Source organism: Sus scrofa, chromosome 14 (assembly GCF_054392235.1).
Source record: "Sus scrofa isolate SSC_HxYL_T2T_F1_AM1 chromosome 14, Sscrofa_HxYL_maternal_Yorkshire_Landrace_v2.0, whole genome shotgun sequence".
Taxonomy (NCBI): Eukaryota; Metazoa; Chordata; class Mammalia; order Artiodactyla; family Suidae; genus Sus; species Sus scrofa.
Genome location: NC_139396.1, coordinates 33,990,346 through 34,016,761, shown reverse-complemented (window position 1 = coordinate 34,016,761; position 26,416 = coordinate 33,990,346). Strand labels below are relative to the sequence as shown.

Here is a 26,416-nt window from a genome sequence, read left to right as displayed (position 1 = left end):
GAAGAGGTGAGAGAGGGAAGAAGGAAAAAAGAGAGAGAAGTAGTGATCTGGTTACTTCAGTGGGTTAAGGGTCTGATGTTTTCTGTGTGAGGATGCTGGTTTGATACCTGGCCTTGCTCAGTGGGTTAAGGTTGCGGTGTTACTGTGAGCTGTTGTGTAGCTCACAGATGTGACTTGGACCCAGTGTTGCCATGGCTGTGGTGTAGGCCTACAGCTGCAGCTCTGATTTGACTGCTAGCTGGGAACTTCCACATGCTACAGATGCAACTGTTAAAAAAAGGAAAAAGAAAAAGGAGAAGGAGGAGGAGAAGGAGGAGGGGAAGAAGAAGGAGAAGAGGAAGAAAAGGAAGAAAGAGGAGGAAGAGGAAAAAGAAGGAGGAGAAGGAGAAGAAGAGGAGGAGGAGGAGGGAGGGGAAAGAAATGGATGGAGAGCAATGAATAACACAAGAATGGGTTCAAAATTGTTGACTCTGACAGAAAAATACAAAGATACTAAAATACAGAAACAATGTATATAAGACTCTGAGGTAAAACATAAATGTTCTGGGTTGGCTAAGGAATCCACTATTTTTCTTCACCATAGGAACCGTATTTATCACCTGTGTTCTCTACAGAAACATTTTTTTTCCCCTCCACATTATATTTTGGCTCCCATTAATACAAAAATTTGCAGATTTATCTAGCAAACCTAAACCCAAGAGGGGAAAAAATTCTTCCTAATCTCCTGATACATTTTAATATCTTGGTAAATGCACTCTTTGCATCTATAATCATTTCCTTCCTTATCAGTGTTACTTTTGGGTGAGCCTTTACCAATCAGCTAATAAAAGAATGACTACAAACATGTTATTACTGCTCCATTCATAGAAACTAGCTTCTCCAAAAGTAATTTTTCATCTTCCCCATGTCACACACATGATTTCCCTGAGACTCTGACACTCTGCAACAGAGAGGAGGCATTACTTCTGATCTCCAAATTTACTGCATGTGCTTGCTGCATAAGCCTCTTGGCAAACTTTATTTAATTGTTTCATTTAGAAATATGCAGAATCACTGCCATGAGCCAAGAAGAACTCATCAAACCTGGTCGGCTATAGTAATGTTTAAATTAGACAAGGGAAAGGACTGTTGAGCTTAATTTGATTAAATAAAGGGGATTTTGATGTCAACCATGCTGAATTTAGTACTCGGTGCTTTTAAAAAATAGGCATTTTCTTGTAAATGTTTTCATAAGAAATAAGATAAAATGTATTTGATCAGTTTCCATCAGCCTATTTTATTCATATGCCTTGGCAGGCTTTGGGTTATTCTGGGAAATTCTGATGATTGGTCTGTTTATCAGAGAATTACACCATATCTATGGGATTATCAATAAATATAACCTAAACATTTACACTATTATTTTCCTTGCTGAGTCCACTAAAAGAGAGACTAAAAATAAAAACAGCAAACAAACAAACCTATTCAAATGGATCCACAGTGAAGAGACTGAAAAAGAGAACTTTAAAGTATACAGAGAGAAATGCTATAAGCCCAGGAAAAAAGGCACAAAATGTATAAACATTTTTCATTTGTTTTCTAAATGCTTAAATTTAAAGGAAAAAAAAGTACTTTTTCATTGATTGTGATTTTATTTAATTTTGCAGTCTTTCTCAAAACATATGCAAAGGGATGGTACCATTTACATTTCTTCTGATGAGCTATCTGTCCTGGAAAGAGAAAAAAAATGAAATAAAACAACTATCAATAAAAATTACTGACATCTTATTTTCTACCTAACTGCCTCTCAAAAGCAGATCTCAACTATGTGAACTTGGTTCCTCAGCTCTTTTCAATATAGAAAAATTCAATACCTTATTAGTTTTTTTGTTTTGTTTTGGTTTTTTTTTTTTTTTTTTTTTTTTTTTTTTTTTGTCTTTTAAAGGCCGCACCCACAGCGTATGGAAGTTCCCAGGCTAGGGGTTGAATCAGAGCTATAGCTGCCAGCCTGCACCACAGTCAGAGCCATGCCAGATCCTTTTACCCACTGAGCGAGGCCCAGGATCAAACCTGCATCCTCATGGATATTAGTCAGGTTCGTTACTGCTGAGCCACAGCAAGAACTCCCCCCATTAGCTCTTATAATAAAGGTGAAAGTGCCAAGAAAAACTTTTAAAATCTAAATTTCAATTGATAATATCCAATTACTGTTCATACAATGAAAACTATCAACTGACAATTATGAACTTACCTTCTTCAGCTAACTTTAAATTATGTTCTACAGCAAACTAGAAAATAGACCAGAAAGAACTAAACTAGAAAACCAGAAAGAACTCCCAACTAGAGTTGATTCTCAAATAAAAAACAGGAAGTTCTTTAAAAAGGGGGCAGTTGCTAATGTACCTTCATTGAAAAGCAAATACGTATAATAAAGGGAACTTGCTCTTAAAAGGAGACACTATATCCTTAAAAAAACAAATGAACAAACAAAAAACAGCTGCTACTCAATAGCTAGATGATGCTGTTAATCCTCTCTCTTTTTTTTCAGTTTCAATGCCTTAGTTCCATCTTCAGAAGAACACTCTAACACCCTAATGCGAAAAACTGGATTCCAACAGTAGTATTCCACAGTTTGCAGTGATATCAGATCAGCTGCAACAGTGCTCATCTGAGAGTCTCACTTTCCTATTTCTAGTGAATTCATTTTCTTGGTATCCATGTCCCTGTCTAAGATTGAAGCCCAGCCCTGAAATCCAGTGTGAGAGATCAGCTTTACCAGCTATGATTAGATTATATGTCAGGCACAGGTCTAAGTGCCAAATCCAAGAGACAAAAATCCCTTCTCTTATAGAGGCTAATTACCTGACACAGCTGACTAGTGTTGTCTTCCAAATTCTTCACTGCTACTGCTGTATATACATTGGAATATCCTAACATCCCTCTGATATTCCACCTGGAAGCCAACTGCTGACATGTCACCAGGTTTATGAAACCCCTGGGCAGATTTCCTTATTTACCTAGCCCAACTCTTGTTTTCATAGCCTAAGCTGCTCTATTAAACAGACCAAGTACCAAGTTTTTGTCCTTCTGCATTTGCTTTGCTCTGCTGTGAATCATGGGAGAAGTGATGTCTTGAAGAAGATGGCTTAGAGCTAAAATTAAAATGTTGCCTCAATATGAATCTTTAGGCTATATGGTAGCCACGAGCCACATGTGGCTATTGAGTACCCGAAATATAGCTGGTCAGAGATGATATGGGCTCTAAGTGTTAAATACACACCGGATTCCAAAGAAGAAAGAGAGGATGGAAGGAAAGGGAAGAAGAGAGGAAGGGAAGAAAGAAAGAAAGAGGAAGGAAGAGTAAAGAAGGGAGAGAGAGAGAAGGAGGGAAGGAGGAAGAGCGAAAGAAAGATCTCAATAATTTTTTAAAGTAATGATTAAATGTTGAAGTGATAATACATATATAAATATATTATTAAAATTAATTTTAGCTATTTTTAAAATGTGGCTACTAGACAATTTAAAATTATATATGTCATTCATATTATATTTCTACTGAACTGTGCTGCCTTTTTAATTTTATTAAAAAAAATTTTTTTTTGCCCTCACCCATGGCATGCAAAAGTTCCCATGCCAGGGAATGAAGCAGAGCCAGAGTAGTGACACAGATGAATCCTTAACCACTAGGCCACCAGGTAACTGCAGAACTGTGCTGCTTTAGAACTTTTAACTAATTGCAATAAATAACAGAGTCACTATTTTGAGAGGTTTTCCTATATACATGGATATCATTAGAAAAACATCTAAAACTGAAAGTTCTTTGTAGAAAAACTGCCAGCTAATAAATACTGAAGGAATGCTAGATGACATTATCACCATTTTGCAATCCCCCACTGGAATAACTGATTCAGGGAAGCATCATCAATAGATGCTAAGACCACTCAGGTTGTTGCAGGAAAGGCCATGCATCCAGTGACAAAATAATGCCCTATAGATTATTTACAAACTGCAAAAACAGGATCCAGCAATTACTTGAACAAATACTCAAATTTAGCAAATGAATGGTACTACAACCTGACGTTTCATGCCTCTTTTTTTTTCATTTTTAAAAGTTTTATTCAAGTATAGCTGATTTACAATGTTGTGATGATTATAACGCTGTACAACAAAGTGATTCAGTTATTTGTGTACACATATGCACTCTCTTTCAGATTCTTTTCCTGCATAGGTTATCACAGAATAGTGGATAGGGCTCCCTGTGCTATACACATACAGGACCCCATTGGCCAACCATTCTATATACCTCATTGTGCATATGGCCAATCCCAAACCCAAGTCCATCCTTACCCTGTCACCTGTCCCCTTTGCTAACCATAAGTTTCTCAGAGTCTGTGTGTCTCTTTCTGTTCTGCAAATAAGTTCATTTATACCTTTTTTTTTTTTTGGATTCCACATGTAAGTGATATATGATGTCTGTCTTTCACTATCTAACTTCTAACTATTAAGGTATGATAATCTCTAGGTTCATCCACATTGCTGCAAATGATATTACTTCATGCTTTTTATGCCTGAATAATATTCTATTTTATATATGTACTATATCTTATTTATCCATTCCTTTGTCAATGGACATTTAGGTTGCTCCCATGTTTTGGCTACTGTAAATAGTGGTACAGTGAACACTGGGTGCATGTATCTTTTAGCACCCTCTCACACTATTGATGGAAATGAAAACTGGTGCAACCACTATGGAAAACAGTATGGAGGTTCCTCAAACAACTAAAAATAGAACTACCATATGATCCTGGGAATCTATCCATAGAAAACCATAAACCATAATCCATGCCTCTCAATATGTGGTAATATGAGGTAAACATTACCTACAAAGTATTTTGCCCCAATGTTCTACTGTGAAAACTTTCAATATACAGCAACAATGAAAGAATTTTATAGTGAAAATCTATACCCATATGATCTAATATTTTACTACACTTATTTTATCATACATCCATCTCCCTATGCATTTTATTTTGATGTATTTCAAAATATATCAAATTTGATGTATTTTAGCCATTACTAAATGTCCTCCCTAAACACTCCATAAAGTATTCTCACCAAAAAATTTAACCTGAATCTAATCAAGCCTTTAATCCTAACTTTCAGTTTACACAAAATACATGGGCTATAGAAGAATAAGTTAATTGACACTAAGAAGAAATAGAAAAGTCCAGAATGTGGGACGTTCTGTAAGGTTAGATGGTTTAAAAAGTTTATGTCACGAAAAAAAAAAAAAAAAAAACAACCCCAAAACAACCTTAAGTGACTAGATTTTTAGAGTCTAAAGAGACTTAACAACAAATTCCAAAATATGTCAACTTAAATTACATACTATTTAACTTAAAAAAGCTAATAAGTCAGGAGTATGGGATTAACAGATACAAACTACTATACATAAAATACATAAACACAGGAAACTATATTCAATATTTTGTAATGACTTATAATGGAACACCTGAAAAAATATATATAATTGAATCACTCTGCTATCCATATAAAACTAAAATAATATAAATCATTATACTTCAATTAAAAATTAATTCTTAAGCTACGAAATACATTCTTGTAATAACTAAAGAAGTATGGATATGGACCAATATTAGGTGATATAATTGGATTACAATTAATTTTCTTAGATGTGATAATGGGAATGGTGGTTATGTAGGCAATTACCCTTTTTTAGGAGATGACTACTAAAGAGAATGACTATGTGTTTGTACACATGCATACATACATTTTAAAATTTATTCATTTATTTATTTTATAGGGATAAAGCAAATGTAGCAAAATGTTAACAACTATTTTATCTAAGAAGAGAGTAAACAGTTGTTAACTGTACTGCTCTTTCAACTTTTCTGTAAATCTGAAACACTCCAATATAGAAATGGGGGGTTGAGTAGATTAAATAACTGACTGGAGAGAGATTGATATGGTCTGTTCTGTTTTGTCCTGCCTGAGCCTTTCAAGTTAAAAAAAAAAAAAAAAAGGAACTGCATCTTTGAAAACATACACATTTACGTCTCACATATACGTCTCATACATATATAAAGTTGTTATTTCCACTTTAGAGCCAATGCCGTTATTATAGCTGAGTCTTTAACACGCAGTATTTCAACTGGTGATTTAATCTGTTAACAAAGGCTGTACTATTACAGAAGATAGCTCAAGGTTTAATCACAAGGTTAAACCTGAGACTGATCTCATTGCCATCAGTTTGTTATGTGTAGATTGAGACAGTCTGTCACATGACTTCAGATTTTACTGTATATACCACCTGTTAAAAGTATCCTGCAATAGATCTTGCCTGTTCCTGGCAATTTTAGATAATACAAAGGTTTTTGTGATCTTTCCCCTTAATATTTCATTGTACTTTCCAACCTACCGCTGCTCCCAAAGTCATCAGGGCAGCTTCAGCCTAAGGTTCAAAGGCAAATTCATTACCCAGAATTAGAAACAGAAAAATCATTAGCAACAATCACTGGATATGGTATATCATGAATGAAGTAAAATTATTAAATTTATATTACTAAAACAAGATTTACAGGCGTTCCTGTCATGGCACAGTGATTAACGCATCCGACTAGGAACCGTGAGGTTGCGGTTCGATCCCTGGCTTAGCTCAGTGGGTTGAGGGTGTGGCGTTGCCATGAGGTGTGGTGTAGGTCACAGATGCAGCTCAGATCCCAAGTTGCTGTGGCTCTGGTGTAGGCCGGTGGCTACAGCTCCAATTAGACCCCTAGCCTGGGAACCTCCACATGCCGTGTGAGCGGCCCTAGAAAAGGCAATAAGACAAAAAAAAAAAAAAAAAAAAAAAAAAAAAGATTTACAAACACACACACACAACTAGATATGGAATCATATGGGTACCAAGAGCTGAGGAAAAAAAAAAAAAAAAAAAAAACAGCCATAGACAATCATAATATAACCTGGAAACAGAGAAGTTTTGGAGGAAGCTGTGAAAATGACTACATAATATTAGTCACTAAGCTAAAAATCGGTACAATCAGGGCTTAGATTTTACAGTTAAGAGTGTTCTTTGGCATAAAGGAACAAGAGTAGAGTATGAAACTACCTTGAGGAAGACAAGTCAGTACATGGATTCAATAAAGTAATTAATTACATTTGTTTTGTTTCAGATGCAATAAAAAAAAGAAAAGGATATTTACCAGGGTTTGTCTTCTCAAGCTGATACCATCGGTAAAATGCTCTTTTCTTCTGTTCACTCAGGTCTGATCCTTGCTGCAACAGCCAGTGAGAGATCCGGCTCTGACTGATACCTATGTAGAAAGAAAAATAGCTGTTGTGGGTACTGCAACTACAGGGAAGTTAATGAGGGGACTGCTGGTTTTAGGTTACTTACTGGGCAGTTTACTCTGTTACTGTATAAAGAAGCTGAAACTTGGGCAAAGGTTTTTAATATCAGGCTTCTTTGTAAAAGCTGACTTCAAGGATATATTCAGAAATGCTCCATTAGAGGCCAAAACATTTCATTTACCAAGATATGAAAGTGGTCTCTAAATTAATCTCTAAACTAGGTCCATGAATATAAGATAAATGAAGAGATTCCTAAGTAATACTTGTCAGAAGTTGGTTAGATTCGTGCTCTATTACCATCACCACCTCTACTCCCAATCCTGGTTTAGAATATTAGAACATTTACCAGATTATTTAGAAGGAAAACAAACAAACAAAAAAATAAAACAATCAAGCCAGCATCTTTTGCTACTCATTACTGACACTGATAAGATTTAGGGCCTGGGAAAGGAGAGGTCATTGAAAATATACTCTTCAATAGGTTTCTGGATTATTTAATTCATGTAGGCTAATTATTTTCAGACTTGTTTGTTTTTTGTTTTTTTGGTCATTTTGACTTTTCTAGAGCCACTCCTGCAGCATATGGAGGTTCCCAGGCTAGGAGTCCAATTGGAGCTGTAGCCCGCCGGCCTAAACCACAGCCACAACAACTCGGGATCTGAGCTGAGTCTGCGACCCACACCACAGCTCACGGCAACGCCAGATCCTTAACCCACTGAGTAAGGCCAGGGATCGAACCCACCACCCCATGGTTCCCAGTCGGATTCATTAACCACTGCGCCGCCACGATGGGAACTCCCAGACTTGTTATTAGTACACCTAACTAACAGAAAACTTTTAGAGTTATATTACAATATGACCTTACAAAATCTCAAGAGGTAAAGATGTTCTTCTAATACCAATTTATCAAAACACTGAACAGAATATAAAGCAGTAGTTTTCAGCTATCACGAAGACATTCTTGACAGCAATTAATTAGAACTGTGAAAACCTCCACAAGTGAAAGTAAAAAAGCATTATCTACAACTTACTAGTATGAGAATAACATACTCCTTCTGGTCATAACTATTCCAAAAATGAATAATTCAACATACAACTGCAAAAGCAAAGGATAATAGGAAATATGAAACTGTCTTATATGCCCGTAAGGCACTTTCCAAAAGACCATTCAGCTACCACAGAGGGTTAACAGTACCTAATCTCTCCAAAGGAATTACTCATGGTAACTGGATAGTACTGAACACCACCTGTGCCAACACCTGCTTAAAGCTATAATGCACAACAGGAAGAGTGGTTATCCTGAAGTAATCACACCCCCTTAACATGAGAAGAGGCAGAAGGTCTGGTGATCACATTTAACTCATCAAAAGGAAGCCCCTAGAGCTTCATACTTTAAAAAACCTAGGTTAAAAGAAAATTTGAGGAAATGAGGGAAGGGAGTTTTATTAAAAGAAAGGTTGGGCTGGGAAGCATGGTTCTCTGATTGGAAATACCTTTCACTTTCAAAGGGCAAAATTCAAAAGAATTTTCTAAAACTGAAGGGATTACATTTTTAAGTCATTCACACAGCAGTTCTCCAATGGATTGAAGATCTATGTGATGCAGGTGCCGGCAGTTATCACTGTAGGCTTGTTTTAAGAGAATGCAAATTATTCAGTATAATTAAATTGGTTGTGTTTATCAATGCTTTCACCAAAAGTCTAGTTTCCGACATTATACTATTTTTCTACACTGCTTTTAACAAGAGTGAAGAAAACAACCATTTACCACCATGAAATCAAAACTGATTTTCATGTTAACAAAACCAAACTATTTTACATGGGTTCTTATATTGGTATCATACTACTCAAAAACAGAGTGGAAGTTCCCGTCGTGGCTCAGTGGAAACAAATCTGACCAACATCTATGAGGACGCAGGTTTGATCCCTGGCCTTGCTCAGTGGGTTAAAGATTCGGTGTTGCCATGAGCTGTGGTAGGTCACAGACACAGCTTGGATCTGGTGTTACTGTGGCTGTGGTGTAGGTCAGCATCTATAGATCCAATTAGACTCCTAGCCTGGGAACCCCCATATGCTGCAGGTATAGCCCCACCCCCACTCCCCCCAAAAAAGCAAAGGGGATCTGAGGAAAATCTGCTAAGAAAAAAAAATGATTCTGTTGCTTTCCTTAAACAGTCAGATCACACATATAACAAACCACAGGGCCTACTAGACATTAGAGCTGTCCAGGTTCTGGCTGTGTTATAGTAGGGGAAGAAGGCAAAACCGCATCAAAAGGAGACTAATACTATGGTATATTCATATAATGAAATACTGGGCAGATTTTTAAACCTGATGTTCTAAAATAGCATCAAAAACAAACAACAGAAACTAAAATCAAACTACAAAAAGCCATCAATTCCAAGTGTTGGCTGGGCATGGAGTGCATGAAACTCTCACACTGCTAATGTAAGAGTAAAATGTCAGGGCCCCTTTGGAAAACAATTGTGCAATATCTACTAAAGCTGAACATATGTGTACCATATGATCTAGCAATTTATTTCCTTGGTATATAGCTCACAGAAATGTGTATATGCTCAAAAGAATTTGTTCAAAAGACAGGTACAAGAAGGCTCTGTGAGCATTATCTATCATAGTCCCCAGTTTGAAATAAGTCAAATAACCATTAACAGGAAAATGCACATGTTGTGATATTCGGGTATTCTACTACAGACTTCTACACCAAGTAGAAAAAGGGTAAAAACTATTGCTATATTCCACCACATGGACAAATCTCACAAAAGTAATGTTGGCCAAAAAAACATTAGACATAAACATAAAAAAGCTACACACAATACCGTATGATTCAATTTATTTAAAGTTAAAAATATGGACACATTTTATCTACATGGACAACAATCAGAATAGCAGTTATCTGTGGTTAGGAGGGAGGAGGTTATTACCAGAGGCAGGCTGAAAAAGGCTTATGCTTATATAGTGACCAGCATTGTTCTTGATGTTGATCTGGATGGTGGTTACACGTGTGTCTTTACTTTGTAAAAGTGATTAAGCTGGACACTTTTCTCTGTATGTGTAACTATTATAATAAAAAAATGTCTCCCAAAAAAAGTTTTTAAAATTCTATGTGGTGTTTTAAACAAATGGCTATGTATCAATATGGAAAGATGCCTTTGGAACTTCAGCTAGGCAGTTTTCTTTACTGTCAGCTTTGGTACTTCTCCTTTGGAGAAAATTTTCATAATGCCCTTTATTTCCCCACTGCTTGAAAAAAAAAAAAAAATGCCATTATCCACAAGTTTTAGCGCCTCAAAAACTCTTTTCTATCTTTCACAGGACAGAAGAAAAGAAAAATTTACGTATAACCTTCATACATTGAGAGACTAAAACTAACCCCTGGTTAATTTCTTTCCAATAAGAAAAGTGATCACATTGTGTTCAAAGGATGATGGAGCTTTTCTGCCAGCCTCATCAACATTTTTTTTGAGTTTCAGCTCTACCAGGCTCCCTCCAGTTCCTCAAATGCCATGTTCCCTTCCACTAGAGGGCTCTCTACCACAACCCATTCTGGTCAAAGTCCCTAGTACTACAACTTCCCATGGAGCTGTGGTAGTACTGACCACTCACATCATCTCCATCCTTGCAATGCTGGATGCAACTCTGCAGTGCAACTCTTCAGTTGGCTTCAGAGATGGCTTTGTTATCTCCTTACTTGTTTGTGCCCCAGGATTCCATTTGTAAGCATCTTCTCTCCACACACTCTTCCTTCGGTCATCTCAACTATCGACAGTCATGATTTAAAACATCCAAACACCAATGACTTCTAGAGCACCAGGCTGTTCTTTCCAACCACCAGCTACAGACAGCCTCATGAGAATTTCCCACAGGTCTTCAATATAGTAAATTTAATTCATTATCCTCTTCCTTTAAATCTGCTCTTTTTCCTGTGTCCTCCAACTCAATTTTATCTTCCACACTACTTTTTCCAACTCCCATGTGCTTACTAAATCCAACCGCTTTGCGCCCTTCAATTCTCTTTATCTTCTCTCCAATCCTCATTCCTGCACTTTGGAATTTCAGCCTCTTTTTGAAATAGCTTTGATGAAAAGAACAAATCATCTAAGATTCACGAAGTACAAAAGCTTCATGATCAGATCCTATTGATTGATTGATTGATTGTCTTCTTGGGGGCCGCACTTGCAGCTAATGGAAGTTCCCAGGCTAGGGGTCGAATCAGAGCTGTAGCTGCCAGCCTATGCCAGTCACAGTAATGCAGGATCTGAGCTGCGTCTGCGACCTACACCACAGCTCACAGCAACACCAGATCCTTAACCCACTGAGCGAGGCCAAGGATCAAAACCACGTCCTCATGGATACTAGTTGGTTTTGTTACCACTGAGCCACAATGGGAACTCCAGATCCTTTTTAATTAGAAGATCTTTTCAGAGTTTAAAAAGTGAAATGTGCTTCTTTAAGCCATTTTCTACTTGAGAGCTACAGTCATCTCCGTAATTCACCTTCCACAGTGCAACCAGAGATAGGTCACAAAAATTTTAAGTTAAAACACATGCATTAATTCTACGTAAAAATAATTCACAAACACAAAAAAGTCCTTTTTGTATCTCCAACCATTCTCTCACGCCCCTAACTTAGAGGTATCCTTGTTTATTTGGTAAGAATCCTTCCAGGTTCTTTCCTGTGCATTTAATACACAAACATGTATATATGTACACCTAGGGGTGTTTTTTTTTGTTTTTTGTTTTTTTTTAAGCACACATTTGGAATCATTCTATACAAAATAAATAAATGTTTCTCACATAATGTTTTGGAATTTTCTCATGTAGTACATTATGAGCCTCCATAATTCTTTTTTTTTTTTTTTTTGGCCTTTTTTGTCTTTTTAGGGCCACACCTGCAGCCAGGCTAGAGGTCTAATTGGAGCTATAGCTGCCAGCCTACACCACAGCCACAGCAAAGTCAGGTGCGAGCCGAGTCTGTGACCTACATCACAGCTCATGGCAACACCAGATCCTTAATCCACTGAGCGAGGCCAGGGATCGAACCCACAAACTCATGGTTCCTAGTCGGATTCATTTCTGTTGTGCCACGATGGGAACTCCTGAGCCTTCATTATTCTAGTAGCTACGTAGTATTTTATATCAGAAATACACCATAATCCACTTAAACATTTCAATGGCTGCTAATATTTCACTAATATAAACAACCATGCAGTGAACATTCTATGCTCCTCTTTGTGTATGTAAATAAATACTTTAGGAGTTCCTGTCATGGCTCAGCGGAAACAAGTCTGACTAGCATACATGAGGATGCAGGTTTGATCCCTATCCTTGCTCAGTGGGTTAAGGATATGGCACTACTAGGAGCTGTGGTGTAGGTCACAGATATGGCTCGGATCTGGCGTTGCTGTGGTATAGGCCAGCAGCTACAGCTCTGATTCAACTTCTAGCCTGGGAACTTCCATATGCTGCAAGTGTGACCCTAAAAAGACAAAAATAATAATGAAAAAAATACTTTGAAAGGACTGATTCACATGAATGTAATTTGATTCACAGCATATGAGTGGCATTTAAGTTTGTGACAGATACCACTAGACAGTGCCCTAAAGAAAATTGTACTCAGTTTTACTCTAACCAACAATGATGAGACTGTTTCCCTATATGTCTGTCATTACTGAATATTATAAAATTTATTTTTAAAATAATTATTTTTTTGTAAACATTAATATATGCTCATAAAAATAAGTGAAGCAATTCAGATGGACTAGGAGTCTGAGGTTAGTAGATGCAAACTATCACATTTGGAGTGGATAAGCAATGGGATCCTGCTGTACAGCATAGGGAACTATATCTAATCACTTGTGATGGAACATGATGGAGGACAATGTGAGAATTTATATATTATATATATATTTATATGACTAGGTCACTTTACTATACACAGCAGAAATTGACAGAACATTGTAAATCAACTATAAAAAATCCTCAAAAAAATCAATTCAGAGGAAAGTAGAAAAATTAAGAGCAAAGCTAGCTTTAAAAAATCGATCCAGGAGTTCCCGTCGTGGCTCAGTGGTTAACAAATACGACTAGGAACCATGAGGTTGCGAGTTCAATCCCTGGCCTGGCTCAGTGGGTTAAGGATCCGGCGTTGCCGTGAGCTGTGGTGTAGGTTGCAGACGTGGCTCGGATCCCGCGTTGCTGTGGCTCTGGTGTAGGCCAGCGGCTATGGCTCCGATTCGACCCCTAGCCTGGGAACCTCCATATGCCGCAGGAGCAGCCCAAGAAATAGCAAAAAGACCAAAAAAAAAAAAAAAAGATCCAAATTCTTACCATTTAGAAATAACTACACTTATTATAAGATCACTCCAAGCATGAAGTTCCTGTTGCAGCTTAGGGGGTTAAGAACTCAACTAGTATTCACGAGGATGCAGCTTCCATCCCTGGCCCTCACTCATTGAGTTAAGCATCTGGCGTAGGCCGGCAGCCGCAACTCTGATTCTACTGCTACCCTGGGAACTTGCATACGGCGCAGGTGGGGCCTTAAAACAACAACAACAACAACAACAAAACACCACTCCAGGCATACATATGAATCTAGAATAGGCTAAAATGAGATCATACTATAGACTGAATTTTAAAAAGTAAAAACATTAAATTTAGTTTGATTTGAGCACAAGAAAAAAATTCAAATAAACTAGAGGGAAAAATCCACTCAAGTTTAGTAAAGGCTTCTACAAGGGAAATGAGGTTCCTAAGAATACACTAAAGCAAGGAGAAAAGATCATATACACATACATATTATGTGTATTAGTTACACATAATATGTATCTTCCTTCCTAGCCTTTATACCCAACTCCTGATATTTAGAAGACATTTCTGCACAGCCATTTAAATTCTATTCTGGATTCATAATTCCCAGTTGTTTACTCATAGTTGTAGATTTAAATGAATGCAGGACTTAACATACAGTTTCCCAGTTTTTCAATTCCTAAGCTCTGTATTTTTTTGTTTTTAACTGAGGCAGATTTTATAAACCATGAAATGCACTACTCTTAAGTGTACAGTTCAGTGTGTTTTGACATACGTATACACACATGTGACCATCACTCAAATCAAGATACAGATTATTTTCATGCTCCCTAAAGGATCCTTCTTGTCCCCTTTCAAGTTAATGCTTAAACTCTATTTTCAACTTAATTTTTGGTTAGTAAGACTTCTTCATCAAGCAGTTTATCACTACAGATTTACTGGTGTTGCATTTCCTAGTCCTTGGAGGCTATTATATTTATCTTCCATGTTTATACTTTAAGGACAACTCTACAGGAGAAATTGGGGGGTGATTATACTTTCTTTTAAAATCTGTTAAATTGGAGTGATGTCAATGGGTGGCAGAAGTAAACTTCTGAAAACTTAGTCCCCCATAAAAGCAATGAGAGAAAATCTTGCTCAACCATAAATGTACTGGCAAAAGCTGTCAGAATCAACTTTTTCAGAACTCTGGAAATTAAGCAAAGGCTTGCGATAATCCAGATTAGAGTAAAAAAAACAGCTAAATTTTAGTAAGACCAGCTGTATGACATCTTCACTTGACCTACACCCATTCCCATCATCCTAGCATCACAGTAGACTTTTCTTGCAATCAGAGTGAAAACCAAGAGTGGTCTGGTAGCCACTGGAAAGGGAAGAACACGTTTGGAGTGCTCCAAACCACCATTCTAGGAGAAATGTCATTATTTGACCTTTCTGGAAACTCTCATCTTCAAAGCTTGTCCTTACTTGACCTGATTCAGATCTCATTCAGCATGAATAGCCTTTTCCCTGGGAGGGGAGAAGGAAAGGAAGTGGTTTGTAGAACACAATAGGTTAACACTGCAGGTATCTGAGGTGATAACAGTTGGGGCAAAAAAGGAGCTGAACAAAATATTTAAAAAGCTGAAGAATCCTTAAGATGTCTATGAGGCTCTCTGAAAAACTTTGACATATTTCTGGGAATCTAGAAGGCCAGGTGCATGCATAGGACTGTGCACATGCTTAGGTTTATGTGCATGACATAAACAAAAGAGACACAAGACATACAAAACAAATGACAAATGCAGATGTATATCCTACCTTTTCATATTTACATTAAATTTAAGTGGATTATACACTTAAATAAGAAGACAGAGACTGGCACAATCGATTAAAAACATGACCACACAGCATACTGCTTACAAAAGATTCACTTTAGATTACATGAATAGAGGGAACGTAGAAGAGTGCAAAAAGATGCACCAAAAAGTGCTCCAAAACACCATTCTAAGAGCAGCCAAATGAAACTGGACTGCCTATACTAATGTGAGATAAAAGAGACTTAGAGACAACATTTGTTACGAGAGAGAAAATAGGACATTTTATAGTGATAAAATATCTGACAAGGAAGACAAAATCACAAATATATATGCACCAACTGAGCCCAAAGTATAGAGGCAAAAATTGACAGAACTCAAGGAAGAAACAGACAATTCAAGAATAATAGTTGAAGACTTAAATACCTCCTTTTCAATAACAGAAGTCTTAAACAACAGTATAAACCCATTAGACAACACACATCTATGGAACATTCCACTTAACAACAGCGGAATGCACATTTTTCTCAAGTGTATTGTGAAGCATTCTCCAGGACAGACCATATGTTAGACCATAAAATAAGTCTCAATAATTTTTACTTATTTATTTATTTTTGCTTTTTAGGGCCATACCCACAGAATTTGGAAGTTCCCAGGCTAGGAGTCAAATTGGAGCTGCAGCTGCCAGACTACACCACAGCCACAGCAATGGAGGATCGGAGCCACATCTGCAATCTACACCATAGCTCATGGCAATGCCTGATCGTTAACCCAATGAGCAGGGCCAGGGATCAAACCCACATCCTCATGGATCCTAGTCGGGTTTGCTACTGCTGAGCCGTGAGGGGAACTCCATCAATAATTTTTAAATCAAACAAAGCATGTTCTCCAAACACAATGGAATAAAATTAAAAATCAATAATAGAAAAAAATTGGGAAACACGAATATGTGGAAATTAAACAATGAGTCAAAGAAAAAATCCGAAAGGAAATTGGAAAATACTTTGAGATAATTAAACACAAACACACATAAACAACACACCAAAATATATGAGACAAAGCTAAGGAAGTGCTTAGAAGAATATTCATTGTTAAAAACACCTGTGATCTAGAATTCCTGTTGTGGCTCAGCAGAAACTAGTACCCATGGGAAGTGAGTTCAATCTCTGGCCCTGCTCAGTAGGTTAAAGGATCCAACGTTGCCATGAGCTGTGGTGTAGGTCGGAGACGTGGCTCAGATCTGGTGTTGCTGTGGCTGTGGTATAGGCTGGTGGCTACAGCTCTGATTTGAGATTTGACCCCTAGCCTGTGAACTTCCATATGCCATGGGTGTAGCCCTAAAAAGCTAAAAAAAAAGCCTGTGATCAATTACCTAACCCTTCACCTTAAAAAAAATTAGCAAAAGAAGAGTAAACGAAATACAAGGCAAACAGAAGGAAGGAAATAATGTGGAAGAGTGCGGGGAGCCAAGAAAATGCAGGGACTCAAAAAAAGGACCTTGCCTGATGGCAGAAAAACCTGAAGGCAGGTTCTTAACCAAGAAAGGGAGCTCACCTGAACGGTACAAGCCGAAGGTGGGCCTCTGGTCAGGATAAAAGCCTGCCTGCACAGTACAAGCCAAGGGCAGGCCTCAGGTTACACAGCTCTCACTTTGATGTTGATGGGGAAGAATTGGGGCTTTCCTGGGAAAACAATTTCCATGTTTGCGCTGGAGAACATGGACTGTTTCTCGGGTGACCTAGTCTTTCCTGTTGTTTTATTTGTTATTCAGTTTTCCTCAGTCTTTCCTGATTATTTACTAATTATTCTTATTTTCCATCTTATTTTCCTGTGGTGATTTGCGATTTAACAAAGTTACAACAATAATATAATACGAATTTCATCCTGAAAGATTTTCCCCTATTTAAATCCAACTTAGTTGAAACATAGTGTTTATCTATTAACTAGTCATATAGTAAACTTTAGAGTTAGGATCTTAATGAGGTCCACAGAAGTTAGCCATATCTTATCCAAAAAACCTAGCTGTGAGTTTTGTCTTTGATTTTAAAAGCTTTTTAGTGATAGCTAGTTTAATTAAGTTGGTTTATATTTACTTACACTGTCTCCCTGCCATAACGCTTTGAAGATAAGCACCAGTCTACAAAGTTTGTAAATGCCAAATTCTTGTGTTTTATGGCCTCTTCAAAATACTAAGTTTAGTTAAGGATAGAGATCTTAAAACAGGATGCATAGCTGCTATACCATGTAATAGTTAACCAATGTACTTTTAACACTATAATGTAATCTGTAATGAAAAACTGTCTATATAATCAACCACTGTTGCCAATAAAGTTTGAGCAGTCCAGCGCCCTGAAAGAAGGGACAAAGAGGCTGTCTCCTGTTGTACATTCTCCGACGCGCGTCCCTCTCTGATCGGGATGTATACTCCCCAGCCACCGGAGCTGGCCTCCGGCAACAGGAGAAATAAATCAAATAGAAAATAGAAACATGGTAGTAGAGAAAACCAATGATATTAAAAACTGGTTCTTTGACCAGGTCAATGAAACTGAGAAACTTTCAGGTAGGCTGACAAAGAAAAACGAGAGAAGACTCAAATTACTAAATCAGGAAAGAGAGAAGGGACATTATTGACATTATAGAAATAAAAAATGTTATAAAAAATTCTATACCAAATGTACACCAATAAAAACTGCATACCAACAATTTGCATAACCTAGATGAAATGGATACAATCCTAAAACAACCTAACTCAAGAAGAAATAGAAAATATGAATGTATAACAAGCGAAGATACTAAATTAGTAGTCAAAAATCTTCCCACAAAGAAAGGTCAGATGGTTTCGCTGGTAAATTCTACCATGTGTTTCAAAAGTAATAAACTCAACAGCAAAAAACCAATCAACCCAATTAAAAAGTGGGCAGAGGACCTGAAGAGACATATCTCCAAAGATGACATACAGATAGCCAATAGGCATATGAAAAAATGCTCAACATTACTAACTATTAGAGAAATGCAAATCAAAACTACTATGAGGTGCCATTTCACACCAGTCAGAATGACCATCATTAGTAATACTACAAATAACAAATGCTAGAGAGGATGTGGAGAGAAGGAAACCCTCCTGCACTGTTGGTGGAAATATAATTGGCACAACCATCATGCAAAACAGTATGGAGGTACCACAGAAAACTAAATATAGATCTACCATATGATCCAGCAATCCCACTCCTGGGCATATATCTGCACAAAACTTTCACTGAAAAAGATACATGCACCTATATGTTCACTGCAGCACTATTCACAATAGGCAAGACATGGAAACAACCTAAATGACCACGGACAGATGAGTAGATTAAGAAGATGTGGTACATATACACAATGGAATACTACTCGGCCATAAAAAGAACAAAATAATGCCACCTGCAGCAACATGGATGGAACAGGAGACTCTCATGCTAAGTGAAGTAAGTCAGAAAGAGAAAGACAAATACCATATGATATCACATATCTGGAATCTAATATATGGCACAAATGAACCTTTCCACAGAAAAGAAAATCATGGACATGGAGAACAGACTTGTGGTTGCCAAGCGAGAGGGGGAGGGATAGACTGGGAGTTTGGGATTAGTAGTTGCAAACTATAGCATTTGGAATGGATAAGCAATGAGACCCTGCTCTATAGCACAGGGAACCATATCTAATCACTTGTGATGGAACATGATGGAGGATAATGTGAGAAAAAGAATGTATACATATGTATAACTGGGTCACTTTACTGTACAGCAGACATTGACAGAACATTTTAAATAAACTATAATAAAAACATTTCTTAAAAAGTAAAACACACACACACACATACACACGCACACACCATTCCTTCAAAAGTTCCAAAAAATAAGTTTCTTCCTTCCCAACTCATTCTATGAAGCCAGTATAACCCTAATCTCAAAATGAGATGACGATATTACAAGAAATGAAGACTACAGCTCCATGTCCCTTGTGCATATGGATGTACAAATCCTCAATAAAATGCTAGCAAACTGAATCCGACAACATATACAAAGGATCATACACCATAACCAAGTGGGATTTACCTTAGGAAGGCAAATTCATTCAACATATGAAACTCAATCAGTGTAATATTAATAAAGGACATAATCCATGAAATTATTTTAATAGACATAGAAAAAAACATTTAACAAAATCCAGCTTCCTTTCACGATCTAGAACACTCAACAAACTAAGAAGAGAAGTAAACATCTTACCTTGATAGAGTACATCCATGAGAAACCCACAGCTGATATCTTACTTAGTGGTTAAAGACAGATAGCTTCACCACTAAGATCGCAGGATACAAGATCAATATACAAAATTAAATTTTATCTCTATCCACTAGCAATAAACAATTCAAAAAATTAAATTCAGAAATCAATTTCATTACAGTATCTTCAAAAGGAATAAAGAATTTACGAATAAATCTGACAAAAGTAGTGCAAAACTTGTAAAATGAAAACTAAAACACTGTCAAAAGAAACTAAAAAATAGGAGTTCCCATTGTGGCTAAGATGGTTAAGAACCCGACAGTCTCCGTGAGGATGCAGCTTCAATCTGTGGCCTTACTCAGTGGGTTAAGGATTCAACATTGCCAGAGACTGCAACCTAGGTCACAGATATTGCTCAGATCCAGTATTGAGGTGGCTGTGGTGTAGCTCAGCTGCAGCTAATTCAATCCCTAGCCCAAGAACTTCAACATGCTGCAGGTATGACCATTAAAGAAAAGAAAGAAGGAAAAAAAAATTGAATACCTAAACAGAAAGACATCTCATTTTTCTAAATTGTTAAAGTCACATTTTTGTTAAAATATTGTTAAAATGACAATGCCCCCCAAACTGATTTGCAGATTCAACATAATTCCTACTAAAATTCCAGTTGGCTTTTCTACAGAAATCCTAAAATTCCTATGGAAATGTAATGGACTCAGGAATAGTCAAAACAATCTTTAAAAAGAACAAAGTTGAAGAACTCACACCTCACAATTTCAAAACTTACTGTCAAACTACAGTATTCAAGACTTTGTGGTACTGGCATAAGGACATATAGGTCAACGGACTGGAATTGAGAGCCAGGCAATAAACTCACATTTTATGGTCAATTAATTTTTGATGAGGGTGACAAGAAAATTAAATAGGAAAAGAAGAGTCTTTTCAGCAAATGATGCTGGAGCACTAGATAACCACATGCAAAAAATATGATGTTGGGTTCCCATCTCATATATCCTATATAAAAATTAACACAAAATGGATTAAACCTAAACATAAAAGTTAAAATTATAAAACTTAGAAGAAAACAGACATAAATCTGTGTAATTCTGAATTAGGCAATAGTTTCTTAGCTATGACACAAAAAGTAACAACAAAAACTGGATTTTGTCAAAATTATAGTCTTGTGTACTTCAAAAGTCAGTTAAGAAGAGTGTGTAAAAATATTTACAAACTCTGCATGACAAGGGACTTGTATCTAGACTACATAAAGAACTCTTATAATTCAATATAAAAAGACAAAAACAATAAAAATCAGGCAAAAGGCCTGACTAGACATTTCTCAAAGAATATACAAAAATAGACAAAAATCACTTGGAAGAAATACTCACAATCATTAGTTGCTAAGGAAATACAAATCAAAAATACAAGATACCACTTCAGAACCATTAGGAATGACTATAATTAAAAAGACAAACAATAACAAGTGTTCATGAAGATGTGAAGTAATTGGATCCCTCATATATTTGTGGAGGGTCTGTAAAACAGAAAACAGTTTGACAGTTGCCCCAAATCTTAAACATAGAATTACCATATGACCTACAATTCCATTCTAAGTTTATTCTAGGAGAATCTGTCTACACAGAAACTTGGACACAAATGTTCACAGCAGCATTATGCACAACAGTCAAAATGTGGGAACAATTCAAATGCCCAACTGATGAATAAATAAAATGTGGTACATCCATACAAAGAAATATCATTTAGCTATTAAAAGGAATGAAGTGCTGATACATGCTACAACATGGATGAACCTATGCTAAGTGAAACGAAGGTAGACACAAAAGTTTACATAATGTATGAGACTATTTTATGAAATGTCCAGAAATCCCTCTATAGGTAAATCTAAAGAGACAGAAAATAAGTTAGTGATTTCCAGGAGCTGGGGGAATTGGAGGCTTATAGGTATGAGGGGTTTTTTTTTTGTTTTGCTTTTTTTTAAGGGCTATACCTGTGGCATATACAAGTTCCCAGGCTAGGGGTTGAACCGGAGTTGCAGCTTCTGGCCTACACCACAACCACAGCAATGCCAGATGGGAGCTGTGTGACCTACACACAGCTCATGGCAACAATGGATCCTTAACCCACTGAGTGGGACCAGGGGTCCTCATGGATTCCAACTAGTCGGGGGTCACTACCACTGAGCCACAAAGGTAACTCCCCTGTATGAGGTTTCTATGCTAAATTGAATCTATACAGAAATACTCGCATTATTCTTGTTGCCTCATCCCTGTAGAACTGTTACCTTTAACCAAAGATCAGGGATCAACCAGTCATAACTAAGATACTTTTTTTTTTTTAATCTTTTTTTTTTTTTTTTAGCACTGCACCTGCGCAGGTTCCCAGGCTAGGGGTCGAATCGGAGCTATAGCCTCCAGCCTACATCAGAGCCACAGCAACGTGGGATCCGAACCGCATCTGCGACCTACACCACAGCTCACGGCAATGCCAGATCCTTAAACCATTGAGCAAGGCCAGGGATCGAACCCACAACCTCATGGTTCCTAGTCGGATTCGTTAACCACTGAGCCACGATGGGAATTTCCATAACTAAGATACTTTTAAACGTAACTTGTTATCTTATCCAGGATGGAGAAGGTGTGTGTTGATGTCCATCATTTTCCTTTGTTTCAATTCAGAATTCTTATTTGATTTAGTCTGTGTTTTAAGGTTGTGTCTTCACTGAAGACAGAAGCTTTAAAAATTTCTTATCTTTATTGTTAGGTTACAATGGGACAGAAGTGGAGAGAAAAGATTTATTCTATTTTTAACTAGCATCCCTCAATATTTTAAAACTTTGCTGATCTAATGGGCCAAAAAAACCCTGTTAACTTGTAGTTGATCTTATTTAATTTTCTAAGAGGCTGCACATCTTTTTGCATGCTTGTTAGCCATTTATATTTCATCTTCTGAAAATTATATCGTGGTAGTTTTACAAATTTTTCTATTGAGTTTCACAGTAACTTGTAATTATTCTTTTGACGATTATAGATACCAATCTTTTGCTTTCTACATTGCAAATATAAAGTATAAATTTTGTTTACAGTGTCTATCAGATATATGCTTAAAAATTCTATAGAGTTAAATCCCTGTAATTTTATCTTTCAGGTTATACATATGACTTAGGAGAAGTCTCCCTACTTCAAAATAATAAAAATATTCAACATTTTCTTGGAGTTCCCTGGTGGCGTAATGGCTAAGGATCCGGTGTTGTCACTGCTGTGATATGGGTTTGATCCTTAGCTTGGGGATTTCCACATGCTGTGGGAGCAGTCAAAAAAATTTTTTTCTAAACAGTAATGTAAGACTGTTTAATCCATCTTAAAAACATATATATATATATATATATATATATATATATATATTTATTTATTTATTCCATATGGAAATTGATGTTTATTTCTGGTGTGATGTTGAGACAATTTTTTCATTTTCAAATAGACAACCAATGGAAAAACATTATTTCTGTGCGATTTTGAAATAATTCCTCTATTTAAGCCAAATTTCCCAACATACAAGGAACTACTAATGACTCTGTTCTGTAAAAATAATGCACCTATGAAATTGAAAATATGATCTTATTTAATTACTGTAACCATATAGTATATTTTAATACATAGCAGGGCAAATTAGTTCAAACTCTTTCCTCTGATTTTTTTTTTAACTTTCTTTTTATGACTGCACCTGTGGCATATCGAAGTTCCCAGGCTAGAGGTTGAATCAGAGCTTCAGCTGCAGGCCTACACCACAGCCATGGCAACAACAGACCCAAGTCACATCTGCAACACAGGCTGCAGCTTGCGGCAAAGCCAGATCCTCAACCCACTCAGCGAGACCAGGGATCGAACCCACATCCTCATGGACACTATGACAGGTTTTGAACCTACTGAGCCAAGAGAAGAACTCCTCTGATCTTTTTAAAGAATGTCTTACTTATTAGTATGACTTTTTTTTTTTTTCTATACGTGAACTTTAGAATTATGTGTAAATAAACAACAAAATTCTGTTGTGGTTCTGATTGTTATCAAAGAGCATACAGAGTAGAGTGGTGGTACTTGAGTTGAATCTGGCCAGCACATATTATGGTTGAACCTGTGACATGGAACATGTTTTAAAAACTCGTGCCCCAAAATAAAATCAGTCACTTCCCTCATACGCCTTACAATCCATTCCCTTCCTCATTCCACCTGACACATATATACGGCTGCATTATTCTTTTAAGGATAAACAGTGCTCCATAATATGGAAGCACCATAATTTATCTAACTAGTACCCTACTGATGAACACTTAGGTTATTTATAGCCTTTTTCTATCATCTAACATGCTGCAACAAATATTCCTGCACATTCATTATTTTAGACATAAGCAAATATTCCTATAGGATAAATCCCAGAAGATAAATTACATGGTCAAAGGGGGGATACATAAACATTAAAAAAAGAGAGAAATGTTACACATACAAAAGAATAAGTACATTTAAACATAATATATTATCATCAAACTGAAATGCTACCTAAGTCTTTAAATAAATTTTATTTATGCTATTTATTAAACAAGTATTTAGTGTCTGTATGTGGGATAAAGGCGCAAAAAAGGTTTAAAGTAGTTAATGAATTGCTAAATGTTAATAGCTGGTTGAAAATTATAGTACTCAGAAGATGGAATGCACTTTTAAGAAACAGCGATAATTAAAAACAGTGATAATGCATGCATGTATCAAAATACCACACTGCACACCTTAAATATATGCAATTTATATTTGTCAAAAAAATTTTAGATAAAAATAAAAGAAACAAAGACAACCCTATTTTAAAAAGGGCAACAGATTTAAACAGGCAATTCACAGAAAAGACATGTAAATGGTCAATAAATATGAAGTGATGTTTAACCTGAAGAGTAATCAGAGAAATGCATTTAAAACTGCAATGATGAAAGTATATCCAATCTCCTGGGATAGACTATGATGGAAAATTGTGTTTTTTAAATGTGTACACACACACACGCACACAGACTGTGTCACTTTGCTGAACAGTAGAAACCGGTTGATTGTAAATCATCTATACTTCAATAAAATTTTTTTTAAGAAAAACAAAAAAGGCAGAGACTTTGCTTGCCCGCTTGTATCTCTCACAAGTGTTCTATCTTAATAAATCTATTTCTTGCCTATCATTTTGTCTCTTGTTGAATTCCTTCTGCGCAGAGGCACGAAGAACCTGAACCTCAGTGAATTCAGACACTGGCCAGCCCTTGCAGGTCGTAATGCTTTATACCCAGCTTGTAGCCAAACCAACTCCCACCCATCGTGGACACTGCTGGGGATACCTTCTGTCGGCAACTTCTCAGGTGCTAATATCTGGTTGGAAAACTACCTTGAAAGGGATAACATCTATAACACAAAGGAGACACTGGTGCCAAGGGAGAGCCTGGCCTCACTGGTATTCAAGGTCCCCCTGGCCCTGCTGGAGAAGAAGGAAAGAGAGGAGCCCGAGGTGAACTCAGACCTGCTGGCCTGCCTGGACTCCCTGACGAGCGTGGTGGACCTGGTGCTGCTGGAGAGCCTGGCAAAGTTGGAGAGCAAGGTGTTCCCAGACCCCCTGGCACTGTTGGTCCTGCTGACAAAGATGGAGAAGCTGAAGTTCAGGGACACCCTGGAGTTGCTAGCCCCACTGCAGGTAAACCCAGTGAACAGGGTGTCCCTGGAGACCTTGGTGCTCCCAGCCCCTCTGGAACAAGAGATGAGAGAGGTTTCCCTGGTGAGCTTGTTGTGAAAGATCTCCCAGGCCCTGCTGGTTTCACTGGCCCCCTGGTACTGATGGCCCACCTGGTGCTAAAGGCAAACCTGGTGATGCTGGTCCCCCTGGCTCGGCTGGATCTACTGGACCCCTGGACCCTTTGATAACATTGGTGCTCCTGGACCCAAAGGTGCTTATAGGAGCACTGGTCCTCCTGGTGCTTACTGGTTTCACCATATGCTGTTTAATCTCTAAGGTGGCTGGGAAAATGATGTTAACCAGGCAACATTGGCTTATGCCTCTCCCAAGAGAAAACGGACAGGTGTTCTACTCCTTCTCTAGGCAGGCCCATGCCCTATCTCAGCAGGATGTAGTTACTGAACCATTGTGGCCCAATATTCCTTTAGGCATAACAGGGTAAAACGTTTAGAGGGGGAAATGATAGGGATGGAACAGGCAAAGGTAGTTGTAGAAGCCCCAATAAGGGACCATAGAGAGGGAAACCTAGGGACTTTGGGACATCAATGTAAGTTAATAATTGCTCAAGCCATCAGAACAAGGAAGGGTTGCTGGACTAGTGGAGGCGTGGGATTTGCCTCAGGTTGTTGGGTGGGGGATGTGATGTAGCCTGCATCAGGTCCAGATCACAGGCAGGAATTTAAGTACCACCCTTCCACTGATTTGAATACAAGATACCAAGGAGGATCTACTACTCCCAGAAAGAAAGAGGCAGTCTTTTCCCACTTCCACTCCCCTTGGATGATAAAACTGTAGCCCAACTAATCCTGGGACAGAGCTTCCTTGCCTACCCTCTGGCATCTCTCATAAGCATCCTATCTTAATAAATCTATTTCTTGCCTATCAAAAAACAAAAACAAAAAACTGCAATGATA

General features: G+C 37.4%; 1 protein-coding gene across 14 annotated transcripts in view; it reads right to left on the bottom strand.

Annotated features, from left to right (window-relative positions):
* HMBOX1 (homeobox containing 1) overlaps positions 1-26,416 on the bottom strand; it is a 191,264-nt gene that overhangs the window by 48,961 nt on the left and 115,887 nt on the right. For 12 of the 14 annotated variants that reach the window (XM_005670463.4, XM_005670458.4, XM_084997787.1 and 9 more), the window contains exon 5: positions 7,203-7,313. In XM_005670463.4, coding sequence (XP_005670520.1) covers positions 7,203-7,313 — 111 coding nt within the window. Of the gene's footprint in view, positions 1-450; positions 1,710-4,070; positions 6,786-6,970; positions 7,314-26,416 lie in introns of those variants that run through there. The other 2 variants (XM_084997793.1, XR_014828441.1) reach the window with 2 other exon arrangements.